This window comes from Rhineura floridana, chromosome 13, assembly GCF_030035675.1.
Source record: "Rhineura floridana isolate rRhiFlo1 chromosome 13, rRhiFlo1.hap2, whole genome shotgun sequence".
Lineage (NCBI taxonomy): Eukaryota > Metazoa > Chordata > Lepidosauria > Squamata > Rhineuridae > Rhineura > Rhineura floridana.
Window position 1 is genome coordinate 22,361,024 of NC_084492.1, and position 24,544 is coordinate 22,385,567.

The 24,544-nt window shown below is 42.5% G+C and overlaps 1 protein-coding gene across 2 annotated transcripts in view; it reads left to right on the plus strand.

Moving 5' to 3' along the window:
- CEP89 (centrosomal protein 89) overlaps positions 1-24,544 on the plus strand; it is a 104,336-nt gene that overhangs the window by 9,288 nt on the left and 70,504 nt on the right. For both annotated transcript variants that reach the window (XM_061594048.1, XM_061594049.1), the window contains 8 exons: positions 789-950; positions 6,297-6,495; positions 10,755-10,851; positions 11,987-12,015; positions 18,630-18,684; positions 20,099-20,317; positions 22,836-22,978; positions 23,464-23,514. In XM_061594048.1, coding sequence (XP_061450032.1) covers positions 789-950; positions 6,297-6,495; positions 10,755-10,851; positions 11,987-12,015; positions 18,630-18,684; positions 20,099-20,317; positions 22,836-22,978; positions 23,464-23,514 — 955 coding nt within the window. The remainder of the gene's footprint in view (positions 1-788; positions 951-6,296; positions 6,496-10,754; positions 10,852-11,986; positions 12,016-18,629; positions 18,685-20,098; positions 20,318-22,835; positions 22,979-23,463; positions 23,515-24,544) is intronic.

The window sequence follows — 24,544 nt, forward strand, 5'->3', positions numbered from 1 at the left end:
TTGAGTAGATGACTGAGAGTGCCCTGTCCTGCCCGTTCTTTTCTCATTGGTGAGACCTCCAGCACAGTGTTCATATATTGCCTCCTTGGGAACTGCTGCCTGTTTGGTGCCTGGTGGTGCAGACAAGGCCAAGAGCCAGCGAGCCCCAATAGCCTATCACAGACCTATAGAAGGGATTTCCTTATATTCCTGTAATAAGCAGGTAAAGTTGTTAATGCTTGGTTCCCATCATCCAGAGCCTCATACATAACAAGGATCTCCCATATTTTTTGAGTGATAGAGAAATATTTTTCATGTGTGACCCTTTTTTATTGTTTGTGTTGGGGTTTCTGTCTCATAGCAGACAGTGGGAAGCCCTGCATGCATGAAGTTTATTGTGTGCATTGGAGTTGCTAGACTGTCGCCTAATCCCATGGTTTTGAGCCCCACAGGTGCACTAGTGTAGCCTGCTGCAAAATAGATTAGTCAGTGTGTACAGGGTTCTTTCTTCCCATAGTTAAGAGGAAAGATCTGCTATGTGTGTTAACTAACAGTATAATGACATGTGATGTTATCCTCATTTAATTTCAAAATATAGCTTTACATTTTAAGGTCCTGATGATTCGAGGTATGTTCCATTAAAAAATGAAGAAGAAGAAAAGTTGGCAGTTTGTTTGCCATCTTTGTTCTGTTGCTTCCTTGCTTATGCTTAATAAAATTTGGGTTATTCCTGTCAAAAATAAAATAAAATGTTCTGAGCCAAGAAAAACACTTCAATCTTTAAATTATTTTTTTTTAATATTTTCTAGATCCGCTCTGGCAGCAGCTATTCTTGTGACAACTCTAACTGGACGGACAGTTGCCATCCCTCAGCCCCGCCATCGATCTCTTTCTGAAAGTGATGCCACCTCCTTGCAAGATCAAGACAACTATATTGAGCCATATGCCACAGTCACTGAGCTGCGAATGGGGTAGGATATACTGTGCATCTTGGCACATACTGTCAGTAGTTGATTGATTAGAATTGTTACAGAAGTTTATTTTTTTATTTATTATTTGATTTATATCCTGCCCTTCCTCCCAGTAGGAGCTCTGGGCAGCAAACAAAAGCACTAAAAACACTTTAAAACATCATAAAAACAGACTTTAAAATATATTAAAACAAAACATCTTTAAAAACATTTTTTAAAATATCTTTTTTTAAAAAAGGTTTAAAAACATATTTTTTGAAAAGGAAGTTGAGGTTGAAAAGGAACTTTTCTTCCAGTAATGGAGACCAAGATTTTTACTTTATGGCCCAGTTCTGACATAATAGAAAACATGAACAAGCCTGCATTGGGCTCATACACTCTCCTCTAAATCTCTTTTGCATTCTAAGGAAGGGATTGAAAGCATCTGTTTTCAATTTTAAATCTACCACAGGTGCTCATGATGTCTAAACAATGACTTGTTTAAGCTCTGGTTTGAGAACAAACCAGGATCTGAAACCATAGTTTAAGCAAATGACAGTTCCTTATGTTGGGACATTGTATGGAATTGTAATTAGTTCAAAATCAAAAACCTTTTGATCTCCAGCACATGAGGGGAGGGGAAAGGGAAGCACATATTCCTGAGCCTCATGTAGGCTTGTTTATGTCTTGGAAGATCATGATTTCATGCTATGTCAGAATCAAGCCTTTGTCTTCAGTGGGAATTGATAGTTCCAAATCCTCACTAGAACCTGACCTTCTTACATGTTTTTCCTTATTTTGCAGCATTTTAGCTATGTATTTCAGAAATAGTTTATCTGGTTCAAAAGCCCATTTAGATGTTGGCCTGGTTCTTGTATAATACCAAAATTATGGTTCAGCTGTCAGAGATATGCATGTCATACGTTCACGGGGTTACTGGCATTTCTGTTTATGGTTTGGAGGCAAACTATGCTTGTGTAAGCCATAGTTTTCTTGGTTTGGACTTGATAACAAATTATGGTTTACCGAAACCGGGAAAACCAGGAAAGGGGGAGTCCAAAGCACTCAAGCCCAAAGCATGGCCTTATGACTTTTATATGTTCACTGGTCTATTGATGGTACCAGTCAGTCTATATGCTACTTCCGATCTAGGCATGGACCAAACTGGGGTGTCAAATCGTGTCTTGCAGATGTGGCCACATTGAGAATTGAATGTGACATCAGATAAAGCCTTAGGAGGCAGCACATTTATTATTGGGCTTGTAAAGCAGGGTCACCCAAGGCGGACTTGTCAAAGCTGAGACACCAGTCTAAGATGCATCCTGACTCGGAGGAAGGCAATGGTAAACCACCTCTGAATACCTTTTAACATGAAAAACGTATGAATAGACTATCCAAAATGCAACACGAGATAGTACTGGAAGATGAGACCCCCAGGTCAGATGGCACTCATCGAGTTACTGGGGAAGAACAACGGACAAGTACAAGTAGTGCTGTGACTAATGACACAACTGGGTCAAAGCTGAAAGGAAGCCCAGAGGCTGAAGTGCACAGATGCGAAAGGAGGGTCCGGAGTTGTACAATGTACACAATAGGAACATGGAATGTGAGAAGCATGAACCAGGGAAAGTTAGAAATTGTCAAGAAAGAAATGGAACGTATCAATATTACAATACTTGGCGTGAGTGAATTAACATGGACGAGAATGGGACACTTTCAGTCAGGGTTCTACAAAATATTTTATGCAGGAAATGAGAAATTAAGAAGAAACGGTTGTTTTAATAGTGAGAAGTGACATAGCAAAAGCAATTAGGAGCTATAACGCAGGGTCTGAGTGAGTGATATCAATGAGACTTAATGGGAAATCTACCAAGATAACCATCATCCAAGTCTGTGCTCCAACGGCAAACACAGAAGAAGAGGAAATTGAGAGATTTTACGCAGAAGTACAGGGGAGAAATTGATTACACACCTAAACAGAATATTCTGATAATCATGAGGGACTGGAATGCAAAAGTAGGAAACAGAGAAGAACTAGAAATTGTGGGGAAAATGGGGCTTAGGAGATAGAAATGAAGGAGGAGAAAGACTTACTGAATTCTGTGAAGCCAATAATTTGTTTCTCGCAAACACATTTTTCGAGCAACTGAAAAGATGACTGTACTTGTGGACATCACTGAATGGTCAATATAGGAATCAATTTTTTTAGAGTTATCTGATTTGACGAGGGTAACTCATGCCTTAGTTACATCCCGGCTCGACTACTGCAACGCACTCTACGTGGGGCTGCCTTTGAAGACAGTTCGGAAGCTTAAACTGGTCCAACGTGCAGCTGTAAGAATGCTAACAGGAGCCGATATTCGTGCTCACACAACTCCTCTGTTGCAACATCTGCATTGGTTGCCGATCTGCTTCCGGACTCAATTCAAGGTGCTGATGTTGACATTTAAAGCCCTTTACAGCTTGGGCCCTGTCTATCTATCCGACCGGCTGTCTTTTTATAACCCTCCCCGTTTTCTTAGGTCGTCCGATAACTCCCTCCTTAAGATACCCTCTTCCACCCAAGTTCATCTGGTAGGAACCAGAGACAGGGCGTTCTCAGTTATCGCCCCGAGACTCTGGAACTCCCTGCCTATAGAGGCACGGTTAACCTCCTCACTCCCTGCATTTCGTCGCCAGGTTAAAACATATCTTTTTTGTCTTGGTTTTAACCCGGATTAAGGATTAGGAAATCTTTTACCTATGAGATGATTAGGATCATTTTATTGTATAGGGCTTACTATCTAACATTGTTTTAAATGGGTATTCTTAGCTGCTTAGTTGTTTTTACATTGTATTTTTTATCACGGAATTGTTCGCCGCTCTGAGCTTCTTCGAAGATAGAGCGGCATAAAAATGTTTTAAATAAATAAATAAATAAATCGATTATATAATTGGTAGCAGAAGATGGTGAAGTTCCATACTTTCTGCAAAAGCAAGACCAGGGGCATACTGCGGTACAGATCTTGAACTGGTAATATTGAAAATCAGAGTTAAGCTAAAGAAGAACACCAAGCAATCATAATGCCAAAATACGATTTACAGGAATACCCCGCATTAACGTATGCAATGGGTCCAGAGCGAGTACGTAAACCGAAAATGTACTTAAAGTGAAGCACTACCTTTTTTTCACTTGCGCCGCCACTGTGCCACGTCTCCTTCACGTGGAGCCTCAAAGCCCCACGCTAAAGCCTCTGCTGCTGCGCCGCCGCACCTCTCAGCTGATCACGATCACGCCTTCCAGCTGATTCGCGGTCGCGTGGTCGCGTCTCTTTCCACCACCCCCACGCAGCAGCGTCACTAGCGGGAGTGCGGGGGGATGCAGACCTCTGGCGCACGCCCTCCCAGGTGCATGGACGGGGGTGGCTGGTTTTGTGTGTGCGCGCGTGCACACGCACTCACCACACGCTCTAGGCTGGCGGTGGAAGCCTGTCCCAGCTTCACCACCAGCGAGCGGGCGCCTGCTTTCAGTCTTGCCCGCCCGCCTCCGAGGAGGAGTTGGCTGTGCCGACCAGGAGCGCTTCTCAGCTCCTTTGCCGGGCAACGGCGCAGGGTGGGGCGGCTCTGGGTGTCACCCCCTCAGGGTGTCACCTGGGTGCGGTCCGCACCCTCCGCATCCCGGTAGTGATGCCCCTGCCCCCACGCACCGAAAGAGCCACAACCAAAGGTTAAATGTCCGTTCTTGCGAAGCAAACGTACGTAAACGGGAATGGTGCTACTGTAAGTATGTCTGTACTCACGAGTGTCCTTAAAGTGAAGGTCCGTATAGCGGGGTATTCTTGTAAACAACATCTCAGAAGAATTTAAAGATCAAATAAAGAACAGATTTGAGGCTTTAAACCTAGCTGATAGAGAACCAGAAGGACTATGGATTGAAGTCAGAGACATTATCGGAGAAGAATGCAAAAAGACAATACCTCTAATTAAAAAGAAAGAAAGACCTCAATGGATGACTGACGAAACTCTTAAAATGGTTATAAGGAAAGCAAAAAGAGAAACACTGTTAGAACCCTAAATGCAATAATATAGTGACTCATACATACAAACATACATACAAAGAGAACTACTACAATAATTATTGTACAGAAATAGAAGAGGATAATAAAAAGGGTAGAACAAGAGCCCTATTCCAGAAGATTAAAGAAATCAAAGGGAAATTCAAACCAAGAGTAGGAATGTTGAAGAATCAACAGGGGAACACACTGATTGACCAAGATAAAATAAAAGGAAGTTGGAAGCAATACACTGAAGAATTCTATAAAAGAGATGCAAGGATGACAGATTCATTCACGGAGGAACCGTATGAAGAAGAACCAGACATTTTAGAATGTGAGGTGAAAGCTGTACTTAAAATACTTGAAAGAAACAAATAATCAGGAACAGATGGCATACCAATAGAGTTGCTACAAGTTACTAAGTCTGAATCTGTTCAAATGTTGAGAAAAATTTGTCAGCAAATATGGAAAATAAAAAAATGGCCCACAGACTGGAAGCATTCAATACAGCTCATCTTCCCCTCCTCCGGCGCAATCAGCTGGAGTGCGGGGAGCTCCAGCCCCCCCTCCAGCTGATTGCCCTGCTGGCGCCGTATTAGCAGAACACCAAAAGGTGGGGCACCGAGAAGTGGGGCCCTACTGTAATGCTGGGAAAAACAAGGGAGTAGAAAAAGAGGAGGACCAAACAAGAGATGGATTGATTCCATAAAGGAAGCAACAGAGCTTAGCTCACAAGATCTGAACAGGGTGGTTTACAACATATGCTGCTGGAGGTCACTGATTCATAGGGTAGCCATAAGTTGTAAACACGCGCGCGCACGCACGCACAGCATCCTAAAAGATGGTTCTATACAGTAGTTACAGTAATGTTATACAAGCATCACAGGTAAGTACACCAGCCTGCAAGATACCTTTTTATTTAAAGTTGAACACAATCCTGTTTTCATTGTTCACATTTATAAATCATGGATTAAAAATGTGGGCTTAAACATTTGATAGTAATTAGGTCTCTGGTATAATGAAGTCCTGCTTAGTCCTGATGGCAAAATAATTAAAAGTAAATAATTTGCTTTATAATTCAAGTAAAGCCTTGAATATCATTTTGAATATTATTAAGTCTTATTTATTAAATACTCTCAAAGCTAATCTCTGCTTTAGCAAGTCAGTCTCTGGAGCAAAAAATGTTTAGTTAGATAAAAGCCCTACTTTTCAGCAGATAGTTGGATAAGATTTTTCTTTTCTTTTTGGAACTTCCCATGTTGCTAAGAAGTACGATTTTGGAGACATGAGACAATATGTGGCTCATATGAATTAATGTGCTTTCTGCTTGCAGTCCACACTGGAAGAGTGATGGTGATGACAGGAGTGTTGTGCAGTCTTTGGAAGTATCAGGCAGTTGCTGTGAGGATGAAGACATGGATACATATCCTTCAGAAACAGAGAAGGAACCAGATCCAAACTGTCAGGTTATTCATAAAAAAGAAAGCATTAGTAGTGAAGCTTGCTATGCTGTTCCACACAAAATTAAACAGGTGAGCTTTGGAGTGTATGCTTCTGCCAGCTATCTGAATCCAATTGTAAGAATTATAAATTCTTGTAATCACTTGTGAAGTTTTATTATTATCACATCCTTTATTGTTACATGTGTAACTGACAGTGATGTGGTTTTTCTTCACACCTTTTGTACTTCCTGATCCCAACTTTTCGGGTGTTATTCAGTGCTAGTCCTACACAGTGTAGACTCACTGAACTTATGGACTTGACTAACTTAGGTTCATTAATTTTAGCGGGTCTACTTTGAGTAGGACTTAGTTGACTACAACCCTTCATCTCGCATGTAAATTGACATTTTCCAGTTGTGACCAACTTGCTATCAATTAAAAGATGTTATGGTTGTGACCATTAGGGGATGCTGTTTCTATACCTTTTGTAAAGATAACAAAATTTAAAGATCAAGCTTAAAATTAAAAAGAACTAGATCATCTGAACAGGGTGGTTCATGACAGATGCTATTGGAAGTCTCTGATTCATAGAGTCGCCATAAGTCGTAATCGACTTGAAGGCACATAACAACAACAAGATCATCACCAAGATGGAATACAGTGATTTTTAATAGATATATATCACAACATCAGTACTTGATGGCTGGTTGACAATACCAACTATATTATAATGATTAAGGTAATTGGAATCTTCAAACTGGCAGATGTACATCAGGTTAACCAACCTAAATGACCATTAGAAAATTGTGTAATCCATTTTCTTCAAATTTTAGCTCACTGTGTGGGTGTACTTGCTATTGGTTAATATAGCATGAACACTTCCAAGGTTTGCATATATAAATAAGAGTACTCAAGTTCACTGTCCAGAGATCCTGCAGCAGCTATCAAAATTTCCATGCTGAACTCAAGTAGAAATTAAAGCTGCCAAGCACAAAGTACTGTTTGGCTCAATTCAGGCATAGCAAACCGTGGTTCAGGTAGCTTAACTATGGTTTGTAGTGATAATTGAAATGATAGAGGGTTTTATTCAACTAAGCCCCACTCAGAGTAAACCCACTGAAATTAATGAAGCTAAATTGGTCATGTCCATTAACTTCAGTGGGTGTACTTTGAGTAGGACTAGCATTGAATACCATCTATACTGTTTTGTGATCAGCCAGTAAACCACAATTGGAATTCATGATTTGAGGTGGCTTTGCAAACTGTGGTTAGGGGTTGGGTCTGAATTAATAATACTTTCAGCAGTCACTCTGTCTAAAGAGGTATGCACAATAGTAACAATAATTAAGTTATACACTGATGAGAAGATTGAAAATGAAAGAATAGCCAGCAGTTCTGCACCATAGTTTGCCTACTGTAAGTTGTAAGGGGAAGAGGGAAAGTGCATGATCTATGCACTCATCTAATATTTGCCTTTATATCTGGAACACAAATTATGGTTTGGAATCTAAACAACTGTGAGCACTAGCCATGCTTTGGTATTTCATCTGAACCAACCCTTTGTATGAACGCTTAAATAAGAAGCCAAGAGCTGTTCCTTCACCAGATAGTTCTAAAATGATCTTGGGAGGATGAATGTAATGAAGTTTTTATGAGCAGAATCGGTGAGTAGGCTGAGCACCATACTGGGAATCCAGACCCAGAGAGTTTACAGCCAGACTGCCTGAAATATCTTACCTGCTCAGCACTCATTGGTTTACTTGGTTGTAAAAGCTATTTTTGAAACTAGCCTAGCAATACCATTTCTGCAAAATATAATGAAAGCTACAATGCCACAGTAATGAGACAGACACTATGATTCATAAAGCAATCTGTTGGGAATAGTCTCTGCCTCTGATTCTCATTGATTTTTTTCTTTGTGGTGTCAGTTTATAACAGTCCATTGCCACAATAGGTTAGAGTGCTGTACCAAATGAAATGTAAAATTAAGTGGACAAAAAAGCATTGCAGGAGAAAGAAAAAGGAATGGGGATGGGGAGCATGGAATAAAACACAGTGTTTATGTAAGGAGATGGAAAATGTCCTTAGGTGAGGCAGAGAAAAGCAGGAAGGCCAACTTTTGAAATCCTTCACTAAGTATTAGTCCTGCTGAAATTAATAAGAACCCTTTGAAATAAAGTTCAGGAGTGGAAACTAAAGGATGAATGACATGTTCAGAAAAAGATTGCGACTCAGCCCTTCTGAGTCTCTCCCACTTTATTTTATTATTTATTTATTTATTAGATTTATATCCCACCCTTACTCCCAGTAGGGCTGGTAGAGTACTGAACGATTTACTGAATCTGGAAAGCTAACATGATAGAGAAAAGGGTTCTAGTCCAACCTGCTCCTTGATAGGGTAGCTTTCTACACACAGAGATAATTGTATATGAGGGAGTGTCCCTCTGCCTGCATTCTGAAGTGATATCCTCAAGGTCAGTGTGTTTTTCTCAACTCCTAGATTGGCCCTTAAGAAGAGATGGTTTAACAAAGAGGAGAGAATATAGAAAGTAGGTACTAGCACAGTGCTAACAGTAAGAGGAGTTAGCACAATCCGATTGAAAGATATGCTCTGTTCAATCCTGTGGGTTTTATTAGAAGGGTATCATAAATTGCTACAAATTTCCATGCTTTATTTATGTAATGGATAAGTGTACCAACATGGGTTAGTGGATTAATCAAGTAAGAATGATTGATCAATTTAAAACCTTTTGATCAACTAAAAAGGGGCTCCTAGTTAATTGAGCAGTATATTGAAATATATCTGTATTACAAGTACTTGTTAAGAACTGCAGGTGTCATCTTAGTAGACACTTTCCCCCTTTTGTTTCTCACGTGGGAGGCAATAGCACTTCTAAAATGGGGCCTACTGTGAAACATTATTGCAGCAGCAACCGGCCTGTATCTCCCCAGATGTTTTTTCAAATGATAAATAGGTTCTCCTTCTGCATTAAGTTGCATGCATCATGATAGGATGGGGTTTTGCACCATAGGAACTGAAGCTGGACTAATGCTACTATAGAACTGGGAATCAATTATTTTTTATCAGCCGGTAAGGCTCTAAGTGCAGATTTGTTTTCTATTATACTAGTTACTGGTTTCCAGTTATCAGAAAACATGCTGTGAAAGAGATTATCTAAATCTGTGTGCCTTAAAAAGAGAGCAGTTTTTCTTGAAAACGATTGTTTTAGTTCATATGCCAGTTTACACCAATTAATTAAAATATAATTAATCAACTAAAATGTCTTTAATCAGATGACAGGTTTAATCTGGGTCTTGGTTTCTGTTTCACCCTAAGATGGGCAAGAAACAGAAGCTCAGTTAGGCAATGCAGTCCATGTGTAGCTTTGTCAGTGGCATTACTGATGAACGTCTCAGCTATCCAACGCACAGTACTTCCTGTGCATAGGCAAATATCTAGGCAAGGATGTGGAACCTTTTTTGAGTTGAGGGCTGCCATTACCTTGCTCGAAAGCTGTCAGAGGCTGCATTCCAGTAGCGGGCAGGGCCAGTCTCTTATACAAAATCATACTGTCTTAAAATAAACATGCAATTGCATACATATATAATCACATAGGCACACTATACAGAAGGGATGGCGGCTCCTTCTGCTAGCTCTATCTCTGCCAGCTTTGCTCCTGCCGGCCTCCAAATTGGATTGCTGTGCCAGTAATCTTAGCCAAAGTCTTTATTTTTTTATTTTATTCAATTTATATTCTCACCCTTTCTACCAGAGGAGCCCATGCAAATAATTTCAGTACAAACCTGAAGTAAAAGCTCTGCCTTAGAGCTATTCAAAACTTCAGCCTTCAGAATGTGATTGCACCCTGGAAATGTCACATGTGCAGTTGCATGCATGATTTCTGCATATTTGCAAGTAATACAAATCTACCTCTCTGCTGAGACATTTCCCGCTTTTCTTTGATCTTCTTGCAGCAGATTCTCTTGTAGAGGAAAGACAGGCAGTTGCACACTCTGCACAACACTGGAATCCTGTTACCTTTCAGCTGTTCCCTGCTGAATTGCACATGGGCAGGAGGGAACCCAAAGGACGGGATAAAATCTGGGTGCAAACTACATCCAGCCAATGGGTCAGGGGGATCCTTCTAGGCAAGGCATACTAGTCCTTTTGGATAATCCTTGTGGTACTGCCTACACTGTCCCCATGTCAATGGGGGTGGGGGTGGGGAAGGAGTTGGTAGGGCAGTCAGTTGTTTCAGTGAATTACATGTATTCATGTCCCCAAATATGCAGGCTATGTCTAAGATGAACTCTGGATTGATAGATTATATTGCAATATTTTTACTTAGGAAAATCTCCCAGTATCTTCTAGTGTCGATGGCGAGGAAGATAATTCTCTTCTCTGTGAACCTACATGTCTCATTCGTCCAAATGTTCAGGTGGAAGGTAAAGTTGCTTTTCTATCTTGAGATGAAATGCTGTGATACCTCATTTTAAATATATATTTTCCCCCCAGAGTAATTCACTTTCCAAAATCATGCCTGAGCAAATGGGGCTTGCAACAAAATGCTGCAGAGAACAAAATGCTCCCCACCTGTATGAGGAGTGTGCCTGTTCAGGGCTGCAGCCCGCCCAGAACAGTAGCCTTGTAGTACTGTTCAGGCCTCGGGGGCAGAGGGAAGGGATAAGACACCCTTTTCCCCTCATCTCTCTGCCCTGCCCACACTTTCCCCTGCTGTGCTATATAGCTCTGGTGGGCTGCTAACCCCCAGCCTAAGCAGTTTGTAGCTATATAGTGGGAAAACACACACCAGAGAGTGAAAAGGGGGAAATAATGTGCTATTCCCTTCCTTCTCCTTCTGAAAAATCCCTGCATAATATACAGGAGAGTCTTTTAACCTCATGGCACACATCTTCTGAACTCTAATCTCCCTCCTCCAGGATCTTTACTATAAGCTGTAAGATCAATTCCCTCTCTTGCTTTGTACTCCATTTTCCTTTTCGTTCCCTCTCCAATGGACTCCCTAATATTCTATATCTCGACTACTCTGAACCACAGATTTAACTGATAGACTCAAATCACCATGGCTTATTGTGACATTGAAATGCCGTTAGTGTGTTTTTCATATTTCCTGTTCCCCTTGAAAATGAGTACAGATGTCAATCCAAGGCTTGAACCTAAAACTTAGACTGGTTTTCAGAATGGTCATATCAGTTCTTACTGTGGTATCTCAGTATTCAAGGGATATATCATGATGTAGCTTGTGTTGCCTCTTTTCTAGGCCCCTTGAAAAAAGGGCTGGGGCCCAAGCTGATTTGTAATTCGAAAAGTAGAGTGGTGTTCTGAATGTACATGGCACATCAACTTATATTCCAATATCTCAATGTTCAGTGGAGTTACTGCCATCAAATACAAGGAATACCAAATGGGTGAGGCATATAAAAGGTCTCATTTCTCCCAGCCAAATAGCAATATATTGAAAATTGAGGGAAATTATAGGATCTTATGGCTCATTGGGGAGGATTTTTGAAATTTGATCTGCTGTACTTCATATGTAATAACTTCTGTCTTCTATTACAGAAATTGAATCCCGTGGAGTGAATTTTAAGGTAGGCTACATATAAAGGTACTTGCATTATGTTTTTTTTAAAGTGCAGCTAAGGGTCTCTCTGTTGTATCTATTTTCCATAGGAGGACGGCCATCAAGTGGGTTATAGCTCCACCTATCGTCCGAAGGCAAGAATGTTTTGAAGTCAAGACTAGGGGCGTCAGGCCCCTCCCACTCTCCAGTTCATTCTTGCCTTCGTACCGAGAAGTTTGAAATTATTGATAGCGTAGCTTCTAGATAAGTTTTTTGCGTGTTTGTGTGACAGGGTGGGAGGTTTGTGTGTGTAGTCTTGCTGTTTCCTTCCCTCTGTCTTCCCTTAAACGTTTTTGTTTTTTAAAACGGCTTATTCTTCCTGGGGAATTTATTTGGGGGGTTCTCCCTTGACTGTGTTTCTTCCCCAGTAAGTAGCCTAACGGCGACTTAGAGAGACTGCAGCTGCGGTTCTCTCTTCCTCAGGCGGCAGACGCAGCCTTTAACAAGAAGCTTGCGGCTGCAGCTTCTTTTCTGCTCCGCCGCTTTTTTCGTGCCGTTACGGCATCTAGCCTACCCCAGGAGCCTGCTGCTGCGTCCCCTTTTGTCCGTTGGGTTGCCGCTTGCCCAGTTACTACCGCGGCTGTTTTCTTTGAGGCGGCTCCTTCTAAGCTTCCCTCTCCGAGAGCCTGCGGCTGCGTCTCTCCTTCCTTTCCAGAGCGGCTCCTATTAGTTGGCTGCTCTGCCTCCCCCGACTCGTTCCGCGGCTTTAAAATCTCGCCGCGACGGTCTATACAGGCTGCGGCTGCAGCTTGTTTGCATTTTTCCCTGTTACTGCCCCAATGGCTACGGGGATTTCGCCGGCCGTCCTCCTCACAGAGTTACCCCTCCCCGGCTTTTAACGCAGCAATTGCATCTCTCAGCCCCGCGGCTGTAGCACGTGTTTCAGACCGTTCTCTCACATTTACTTTTCCTGTCACCTTGCTGGTGCCCCTCAGTGTCTGCCATTGCTCCTTCCTCGTAACTCCGCCATTTTTTTCCCCGCTCTTTTCACGGGCGCCATTTTGTTTGCCCTTATTTTCCCACTCTTTCTGTTTAGACTAGCAGTACTGATAAGGGGGTCTAGCTTACAAGGGCTGTGGATAGCAGATCCAAAGGCTTTAAGTCTGCTTCACAGCGCAATCTCCCCTGGTGTGTGTGCTGCGGATAGGATCCTTTACACAGGTTCCTCTACTAATCTACTACTGATGCTGCCTCTTGCAACTATTTGATCCAGTCCATTATCATCTGTGACTGTCTCATCAAGACTGCTTGAACTGTACATCCTGCCCCATCCGTGGCCGTGTATCAGGCTATTTCAACTGTACATTCTGCCCCATCCGTGGCCTTGTACCAAGGCTGTTGATACTATACAAAACCTGTTTGAACTGTACATTCTGCCCCACTCGTGGCCGTGTACCAAGGCTGTTGATACTATACAAAACCTGTTTGAACTGTACATTCTGCCCCATCCGTGCCCGTGTACCAAACCTGTTAATTCGGTACATTCTGCCCCATCCGTGGCCGTGTACCTCGCCATCTGCGCCAGTGCATTCTGCCCCATCCGTGGCCGTGTACTGAGCCTGTTTGGGTCTACATTCTGCCCCACCCGTGGCCGTGTACTGAACCCCTTTGGAATATATGATGGCGGAACAGCCAGCGACAACTCAGGCAACCAAGCCTAAACAATCTAAGGCGGCCAAGCATAAGCACGTCAAAGCGGTTGCCAAAACTAAGCATATATCAAGCCTTGGATCAACCAAGAGGGCACGCTACATTTCCGTACCAGTGTCTGAGACGGCCGGCCAGCAACCATTAACATCTCTGTTTAATTCTCCGACCGCATCCTCCGAGGAGGATTTTGCAGGCTTTCCTGACCAGCCAGCAGCCAGCCATCCTCCTCCTGTATTAGCACTGAGGGCACATTCCTCTTCTCAGCCTGCTCAACCGTCCATCTCTTTGCCTTTGCAAGCACAACCATCTTCCACACCGGGGCTGCAGCTGTCTCATGAGTTTTTATCACAACTACAAGACATGCTGTCGTTCTTTTCTCAAACACAGTCTCAGGCACAAGTCACTGCCACGTCTCAGCAGAGGGTTAGCAGACTACCTGATGATCTGGGTCACTATGTTCACAATGAGGCAGATCCATCATGTTCTCCAAACCCTTTTGACATTTCCAGAGGCAGATTTGTCGATACCGTCTCTTGTGGGGAGGACCCACCTTATGCTATGCAAGCCGAAGGTGACGACTGGAGTGACCAGTCGGAGCAAGTGGAAGATAACTCATATCGTCTATTTGATACCTCCGATTATCAGCCCCTTGCTCGCAGAGTACTAAACACCCTTGGTCTACAATCTGCACAACCTGTAGCTGCCACTTCCACAATTAAGGGGGCCAGAGTCCTGAAATCTCCCACACCAGCGGAGCACTATCTTCCGGTACCAGACCCTATTGCTAAGCTGACCTATGAAGAATGGTCTCACCCATTGCAAACTCGCCGTTTTAACGCTCTTGCAGACAAGCTTTACTCCCTGGCTCCGGAATTTACTAGCAAACTAGCTGTCCCTGGCATTGACGATCCCATCTCCAGTCTGGTTTCTAGATCCCTCTTGCCGAAGGAAGGAGAGTCCCACTTAAAGGACGCCACTGAGCGGAGGCTGGACTTTGCCTTAAGCAAAAACCATGAGGCCACTGCCTTCGCCATGAGAGCTTCTGCATCAGCTTCCATCTTTTCCAGGGTAGCGATGATGTGGTTGGATGACCTCTTAGATGATCCCAATCCAGATCCTGTAGCTCTAAGGAGATCACTGATTAAACTGCACAAGACAGCATTTGTGGCCGATGCCACCCTGGATGGAAATCAGCTGGGAGCTCGAGCTATGGCAGCTCAGGTAGTCGCTCGACGGACCCTCTGGCTTCGTCACTGGCAAGCGGACTCTACAGCCAGAGTTAATTTATCAAGGGCACCTTATTCCGGCTCCTTTCTGTTTGGCGAGGAAGCCCTAAAAGCTGTGCTTGTTGACCCTAAGGATGCTCGAAAGCCTGTCTTGGCCACGGTCAGGAACGTCGATCGCAGGCCTTTCCGACGTTTCACCCCATACCTCACGACCCAGCCCTTTCGAGGAACGTGGCCCGGGGGACGAGGCCGCGAATTTCAAAATTACGATTCCCACCCCTTCAGGGGAACCTGGAACAGACGCTTCCCGGGCAGAGGTCAGTACCAAGGGCGCAGAGGTACCTCAACGTTCTCATATAGGGGAGGGTCTCAGCACAAACAGTACTGACGCAATACCGGTTGGGGGTAGACTGCTCCTGTTTGGAGATCATTGGCTGTGTCTGACTCAGGTGGCCTGGATCAGAGAGCTTTTTTGTTATGGCTATGCAATTGAGTTTTGGGCAACACCTCCAGACAAGTTTCATCCCTCCCCTTGTCCCAGGGCACCAGCCATGCACTGCATCATGCAGACTGCCATACATCACCTCTTGGACATAGCGGCAATAGAGCCAGTCCCTACAACAGAGAGGTCGGAAAGGGTGTACTCCCTCCTGTTTGCTGTGCCCAAATGAGATCTGTCATGGAGGGCGGTATTGGACCTCAAGTTCATTAACCGTTTTGTAAAGTATCGCAGATTCAAAATGGAATCCCTCCACTCAATTACAGAAAGCCTACAAGAATGTCAGGCCCAGGATGTGACTCAGGAACCAGACCAACGGCTGTAGTTAATTCGTGTTTTATTAGGGTAATGTCCAAACAAAGACTGCGTTTTCTCATGAAGCAATACAGGGATACAGGTCCTGCGGCATTGGGAGAAAGTTGACAGAGCAAGGGACTTCTTCCCGCCTGTTCTTTAAGAAGGGGCCAAACGGGCGCGCAATCTTTCGCTCCTCCTTAACTGCCCCTCAGGTACTGCCCGCCTTCCCCCCCTTCTCTCCTGTCTTTTCAGCTGTCTGCGTGTGCGCGGTGAGGGGGGAAGCATCACCCCCTCCTCTTCTGAAGTTTCCGATTCCAGGATGGGGGATAGGGGAGGGGCTGATGGTAAACTGCCTCCCCGCTTTTCGGCTGTGAGCAGCCCTCCCTCTTTCCCCGCTTGCTCTGAGCCTGAAAGAGGGGGAGGCGTGAGAATGTCCAGGGAGGGCTCAGGCTCCCCGTCGCTAAGCGACCTTATCACTGGCAGTTCCTCTGTTTCGTCTTCGCTCCAAAGGGGGGAAGTTCCTCCCCCTTCCCTCTGCCATCCATCCGAATACTCTTCTCCCAACTCTCCGGGATCCAGCTCCCCGGGATTGGGACCCCAGCTCTGCCTTCCGACAAAGAAGGAGACTTCCTGGCTTCTGTCGACCTAAAGCAAGCGTATCTCCATGTGCCCATTTGCATAGCCCACAGAAAATTCCTTCGGTTTGCTTTCGGCCCCCAGCATTTTCAATATCGAGCGATGCTGTTCGGCCTCTCATCTGCCCCGAGAGTCTATACCAAGGCCTACGGCTGGCTAGTCAACTTCGACAAAAGCCATCTTCAACCAACCCAATGCCTACAACATCTAGGGGCGATGTTGGACACCCTGCAGGCGACAATGTCCTTGTCCCCAGACCGCATATCTGCTATCACAGACATCGCGCGGTCTCTGATGCACCAAACAACCGCAGACGTCATGCTTCTAGCCAGGGCTCTCGGAATGTTGCTCTCCACCATCCATATTGTGCCATGGGCTCGAGCCCATACTCGCTACCTTCAGTGGGCTTTGTTGCCGTTTCAGCAGGACATTGCCAGCTCAAATCATCACACAATTCCCTTGAGCCCCGCACTGCGCCTTTCATTCTGCTGGTGGACGAGGGTCCAACATCTTACCAAGGGCACTCCCTTCAGAGAACCCTGCAGGACTGTTATCACCACAGATGCCAGTCTCCTCGGCTGGGGAGCCCACTGCAACTCTCAGTTCGTTCAGGGGGTTTGGACCGCAGTAGAGCAGGCTCAGAGCATCAGTTGGTTGGAGCTAAAGGCTGTCCACTTAGCTGTGCTTCATTTTCAGTCTCTGTTCCCTTTGGACCATGTTCTCATTCGAACGGACAACACGTGTGCAAAATCACATTTGAACAGACAGGGGGGCACCAGGTCCCGTCCTCTGCAGAACCTAGCTTACCTCATCTTCGACTGGGCAGAACAACATCTACAGTCCCTGAAAGCAGAACATCTCAGAGGGATTTGGAATGTGACAGCAGACTGGCTCAGCAGACAACAGGTCTTTCCGGGAGAATGGAAACTTCATCCGACCGTTTTCCATTTTCTCCAGTGTCAGTTCGGCGTCTTCTCAGTCGATCTATTTGCCTCCAGTCGCAATTGCCAGCTACCCAGGTACTTCACACGATACCTGGACACTTCAGCGGAAGCGGTGGATGCTCTGTCCATATCTGAAAAGCCCTACACAGCTTGCGACCAGGATACCTGAAAGATCATCTTAACCTTTATATATATACCCAGTTGATCTCTGTGCTCTGCAGGTGAGGGCCTCCTGCAGATACCATCTCATTAGAAGGTCTGTTTCATGCAACATAGGAATCGGGCCTTTGAAATTTCTTCACTTCAATATTAAACAGGCACCATTTTGGTTGTCTTTTCAGCACCTGCTGAATACCTTCCTCTTTCAACAAGCCTTTTAAGTTGAGACCTTATCCTAGTTCACACCTGTGTTGGAATTGTTTTAATGATGTTTTTAAAGATTTTTTTAAAGATTGTTTAAGACTGTTTTTAAGATGTTTGTTTTTATGATGTTTTAAAATATGTTTTGTTCTTATGAAGATTTATAACTGTTAGTGTTTTATTTTTTTGCTCTCCTGGGCTCCTTCTGGGAGAAAGGGTGGGATATAAATTTAATAGCTATTCCTATTATTATTGAAGTGGAGATTTGAATGTGGGTATTTGGAGTGCTACCCTGACATTTTAACATTGCACCATCAATATGGCACCTATCTAGAGTAGCACTTTGCATGGATTAAACTAACTTTGATTTCATTAAGGAATGGATTGTCTGTTCTCTCTTGAAACAACCCTGTCAGGCAGACCAATATTATTCCCATTTTCTAGGTGGAGGCTGAAATGGAATTTCAAGAGTAGCTTGCAGTATGGCATGGGAGTCTTCTGTTCACAGGAGGAGAAATTAGAACAAACATACAATACCTCCCCATGTGCCCAAACCCTTCAGCACATTGAAAGTTACTTCTTTGGATATGAACCATAGGACCCAAGCCTCTGTTACTTGTTTTTATGGTTTCTCCTGTCTTCTATTTACTGTGGTAGAATATCCAAAAAGCAGCAGACAGGAGGGATAAGTTTAAAGAAGATGCAAATAAAGAATAACTCTTGCATAACAATGTACAAGTCAAGGTTATCTTGATTCCTTTTTCCTTCCATATGCTGTCCATTACTTGTGTTTTTGTTAAGTTGTTGTTGTTACTAGAAAACATTTCAGTAAAAATCAAGTTTTTTAAAAAGTTACATGAATTGTAACTGTAAGAAATTCATTTTTTAATGCAGGAGTCCCTGCAGAGCCCCTTTTAGAAAAGAAAGCTCTAACAGGATATGAGATCAAACTATTTTGTTTTTCTGCTAGGAAGAAAACAACTCAACTGAAAATTCATTGAATGGAAAGCCTCCACCATCTCCAGGTACTTAAGTCTCTGTTTGTTTTTTAAGATTATTATAAATTTGTTATGATGGAGACACAAGGGACAGTTTGAACCACAGCTTGCATGTTGTCCAATCCTAGACAAACTGTGATTAATTGTCGCTATAGTTCCTGGAAACAAGTCAACTTAAAACCATAGGTATAGTTAAGATCACCATTGTTTGTTTGGGTTCTGGCATAATACTAAACTGTGGGTAATCTGAAACGGAAGGTTCCAGATTCCCCTTTGTGGTTATGCCATGGCAGTGGGGAGCATCTGAGCCTGAAGCGGTTTGTGGCTCATCCTTGCAAATTACATGCAAGTTGGGCTTATATATTTACATCGCAAAAGATAACACTTCATCAGAATTCAAAGATAAAAACAACTATAAATTAATATGCTTTCTCTGAAATGTTCATGTCTTGTTTTCCAACAGGAACAATGACAATTCATCTTAGGCAGATAGATTTAGAAGATTTAGTTAATCCTTTTATGGCATGTTTTTCCAATAACTGAAAAGCTCTGCATCATATAAAACCAATTTCCACTTTGGGTTTTTCCAGTTGACAAAAAATAAATGGATTCTTAGTGCCAGCCCATGGTGCAATATTCCATGCTATTATAACATGCTGTTGCAGAAGAGGGGAGAAATAGCCTTTCTGCGGAATAGCCTGTTTACCACTTTAAAAAAATCAGAGAAGATGCAGGATTGTAGCTGAAATAAGGTTTTTATTTAATATTTATTTTAAAAATACGGATCCTCCCTGTACAAATAGTTCTACAGCTATTAATGTTTTGGATGCCTTCAGTCCATTGGGCTTTCATACATTCGGATGTACTTTTGAAACATATACCCAAACCCTTAAAGCATCTTCAGGCCTCCTTTTCTAGGTGTCTCCACCAGTGAGGTAGGGCAGATGACTACTAAGGAGAGGGCCTTTTTAGTGGTGATTTTGTGGTTGTGGAATGCTTTCAACCAGCACCTATGTTGTGGCCTTTTTGGTGCCAGGTGAAGACATTTTTATTTTTCCAGGCTTTTCAGATTAAAACATGTCTGAGTGCTTCTTAGACCTTGGTCTCTACTAGTTTTATTCTGATGTTGTTTTAACTGGTTTTGGTTTTTCATGTTGTATAGTTCATGGGCTTTTAAAAATTGTATACTATCCAAAGAGTTGGCTGTGTATTTGGATTTTTTTCCCCTGCAATCATAAGCAAAAATGAAGCTGAAATGTTTAGGATGAGGATAAACAACTGCTTGGGGAGATCCTGAATACCTACATTATAAAGGCATTTACCTTGGAATGAATGGATCATTTCCATGATGCTTACTTGTATATAAATGAGCTTAGGAATGCAACCTTTGATCAAGTGGTTTGGTTTTTGTGTGCCTGATGGATATTCCATTCCATTTCAGATATAGCAGTCTGCAGAAAGCAGGGAAAGATGGCTCTTCCTAGAGAAAAGTTTCAGAAACTGAGAGAAGAGAACTGGCATTTGAACGATGCAAATCAGACCTTGTTCAGAGAACTTGAGGATACAAAGCAACTAGTGAAGGAACTCCAGTTAAAAGTTAAGAAACTAGAAAAAAACAACAGAAGATTTAAAGAAACTGCACTGAGTTCACACAGTGAAGGTTTGTATGTCAGTGTGAGAGAATAATACTGTGATTCTCATTTTACATACGCTGGAGTACTGTTAAACCATTCCATCTGCATTTGTCATTATTTAATGTATCCAACACAAATTGAACATTCCTTTGAAGGCTGACAGGATATAGCGTACTTGATTGTCAGGTAGAATATTATTTGGGTAATTCTTATTTAAGTTGAAAATGAAAGATATATCTAGAACTATTACAAAATATCAGTATTGGAGAAAGCATTTACTTCTCAATCATGTAAAAAATGTCTAATTCATACAGACTACTTTGATGCACAGGTTGCAGAAGTTTAACCTAACAGTTCTGGACCTGTTTTTTTTTAAACCCAGGGAGCCATAATCTGATTAATGGGAAAATTAGAGAATTTGTCCCAAAGTCCCCCCCCATTTATATTCAACTGAACACATGTATTCACATGAAAGATTCCTTCATGCTCTTGTAGCACAAGGCAGAACATAGTTAGTCTGGAATGGCCCTGTTACTTTCTTCTGGAATATGCCATCAGTTTGTCTGTTCTCTGGGAAGTTGCACTGGAAAAACCTAACTGGTTTAACAGTGCAAGCTAAACTTGGCATGTACCTGCTATGGAAGGGATGGACTTCTTCCTAATGGCTGGTAGAGGTAGGTGCAGCTTCTTATTACTAAGAGGGCAGATCTATATTGGTTGTGGGAGTTCTTCATGCCAAAACAAGAGCCTCAGCTGGTTCCCTTCCCTTAGATTTACCTGAAAGCATTCTTGTGAACCATATGTGGCATTCAGATCCACACAGATCCAACGTGTTCTTCAAGTCTTTGCAGGACAGGGCCCTTAGAAGCACATCAAAGAAGGTTATTTTGGTTGCCTTTGAACCTTTACATACTAAAGATAGATGGAGATGATGCAGTAAAAATGAAAACATAGTCATCAAACGCTGTTCATAATGGACATTTTGTTACCGTGTTCCATTTGCTTCTAAGGTTTAGTATTGTATTGTAGAAATTAAATTTCAAAGGCATCCTTTAAACAATAGAAACATGGAGTCTTAAAGGTGTGTGCCATTTTTAGTTTATGTAGGAGTCTGCACAGCACACTACGCTATCGTAGATCAGACTATTTGTCCATCTCACCAAACACTTTGCAGTGGGTCTCCCAAGGTCTCCCACAGAGGCCTTTTACATCATGTGCTACCTGATATTTTTAAACTGGAGATACCAGACATTGAATCTGGGGCCTTCTGCATGCAAAGCATGTGCTTTGCAGTTTAAAGTAGTTCAAAGAGGCAAAGCACCATTGACATTTTTAGACAAATGTGCCAGAGGCATTTGGATAGGAAGACAGCTTATAGGAAGCCTCCAAGGTGGGTGAGCTGGAATGCTTGGTTTTAAAGGAGAGTATCAATATAATGGTGAATGAAATCAAGGAGACACTTGGAGAAGAAAATACTGTAATAATGGGCGAGTTCACTTATCCTTGAATAAACTGGATATATGTGTGTTCCAGTGATGAGAAAGAGGTAAAACTTTTAGACACTTTAAATGATTGTACCCTAGAACAACTGGTCATGGAATTGACCAGAGGGAGGCAACTGGTGCCCAGGGCCTGGTGCAAGATATATGAATTGTGACAGTAACCATAGTGCTGTCAATTTCAACATATGTGTTATTGGGAATTACCAAGAAAATCCAACACAGTTATATTTTACTACAAAAGAAGAAACTTGTAAAAAATGTGGCTTGGTTAAAAAAAGTTGAAAGGGAAAGTCAAGAGGGACAAATCTCCAGGATTCTTGGGGAGAGCAGGATAACTACCATCAAGGCCAAGAAGATGCCAGCGTAGTTAATGAATAGAGTCAAGGAAGCTATTAAATGCATCACTGTAAGCAAGTGTAGACAAACAGAGGTTAAAGCTGACAGTCATGGTTTCTATGCTATACCTCCACTGTTGGAGCCAATTACTGGGAATCGCAAGTGAGGAGAGGATTGTTGCACTCTGGTCTTGCGTGCAGGCTTTTCACGGGTATCTGGTTGATCACTATGAGAACAGGATGCTGGACTAGATGGTCTTTAAGTATGATCCATCAGGGCTGTTCTTATATTTTCTTTTCAATGACCTGTGATTCCATGTTGCACGCACAGACTTTTCCGTGTATTCCTCTGGATCTTGATGTAGAATAGATGTTATGCATGCTTCATCATTACAATCAGGCCTCTGCAGCTTGAGACGCACCTGTTTTGTGGCCAGCCAGGTGTTGACAACTCTGCTGTCATGCTAGTGCCACGCTAGAAACAAAAATAGGAGCTTTTCAAGCCCTTAGCAGACCACCATGCATAGCTGGTGGACTACACCTGCATTGGTATTTCCTGAGGTGTGCAGGCTTATTAGAAATAATGTTTTGTAATTATAACAGCTATTTATCATATAGTATCATGAGTTCCTGTTACACTTAGAAGAAGCTTGGACAACCATCAAGTTAATGTACAGTTAATTTACACTTTTAATTTTTTTATGTAGGGGAACTTGCAGAATTGGTTTTATTAAGACAACAGGCTCAGGAACTGGTGGATGAAAATGACAGTCTGAAAATGACTGTTCATCGTCTAAATGCAGAATTGAGTCGCTACCAGGCTAAATACAGACCAATTTCACCAAATGAGGTAATGTTTTCTCTTAAGCTTGTTAAGAAGAAAAGTTTTGTACTGCTTGGACATTATGCCTGAGAACCCTTCCCTGTTTATTACAGTTGAAAAATAAGCATATTTACTAAGGAGTATAATGTTCTGTACTCAGTGGCCCAATTGTGCTGAACCATAGTTTAGCATGATGAAAATTAGCCTAGGGTTTACACGCTTCCTGCTTCTCAGCACAGCCATGAGGTGAAGTTCAGGAGTTTTCACTTCCATTTTTGATTAACCACAGCCTGCCATGTCAGTCAGACCTGACACAGTATGGTTCGTTTTAACTATGGTTGTATTTTTTTAACAAGCTAACTTCAGACTGTGTTTTGGAGGAACCATATTCAGTTTTCTCACCCTATTTGCAGGATGAACAAAATAGATCTTAAAAAAAGACTATTGAACATACTGTACAGAATGTTGGGGATCTGAATATTAACTCGTAATATATGTTTTTATTATCTTAGAGTCTAAAAATTGGAAGTCTGCCAATGAAAAAACCAATACCCCCATGGCTGGTATGTAGCAAATCAGTATTTCTCAGTTACAGTATGTTGTGTGCTTACTGCTAGCTGCATCAAAATTGTGTAGAACAGCTTTATTTCTGGTTACCTTGATGACCTGAGACACATTTGTAGTTGTGATATGGCTGCAGATCCCAAACACCTTATTTCACTTTAATGACATGCTGAAAAGAAGGTGGTACCTAGTGTGTTACAGTGTAATCCTAACCATGTGTACTCAGAAGTAAGTCCTATTGAATTCACTGGGGTTTATTTCCAGGTAAGTGAGGTTAGGATTGTAGCCTTACGCATTTTATTCAACATTAAATCATCAGTGTTTACTAAAGGAGTTTTTGATGGACATTTCAAGATGGTGTGCTTTACTTACTACATTTTTGTCATTCCTCCTCCTCTAAGTGCTTGAAAAAGAGCCCACATCTGTTGCTCGTGACATTTCTTTGTCAAAGTGGCACTGGGGTAGCATCAGCAGGATAAAAATAGTTGGCCTGGCCACTTAATTATGTTTGTTCTGCTTGCAAGAATCCCAGCTCAGTTTATGTGTGCTAGGGTCATGTATAGCCTGCCTCTTAGGGTGTATACACTCCCAATAAAATATAATATTAAAATTCAAGGTTTAAAATAATAGTAAAAACAATTAACAACATTAAAACGCAGAAGTACTGTTCTTAAGTTTAACAATAAAATCACCCAAATGCAAATCACAATAAAAAAGACGTTAAGAGTTTTCCTGAAGGAAAATAAAGTGGGGTCTGTATGAATCTCCTTAGTAGGGCATTCCAGAGATATGGTAAACAGAACTTCTGTGGGTGCAATCTAACTGTTATTTACACTGGGCTGAGGTGAGGTGGATATAGCAGACCTCTGGCTCTACACCAGTGTAAGCCCCTCATCCCGGCTGAACCGTAGGTCTGCTGGGAAACCCCAGCTTGGTGGAAGGGAAGGTGGTGGAAGGCCTGCAAAAGGGGCATTCTGAGGGTGTGTTGGAGGAGGTGCTGAGGCAGGGGACTTAGGCAATATCCAGGTT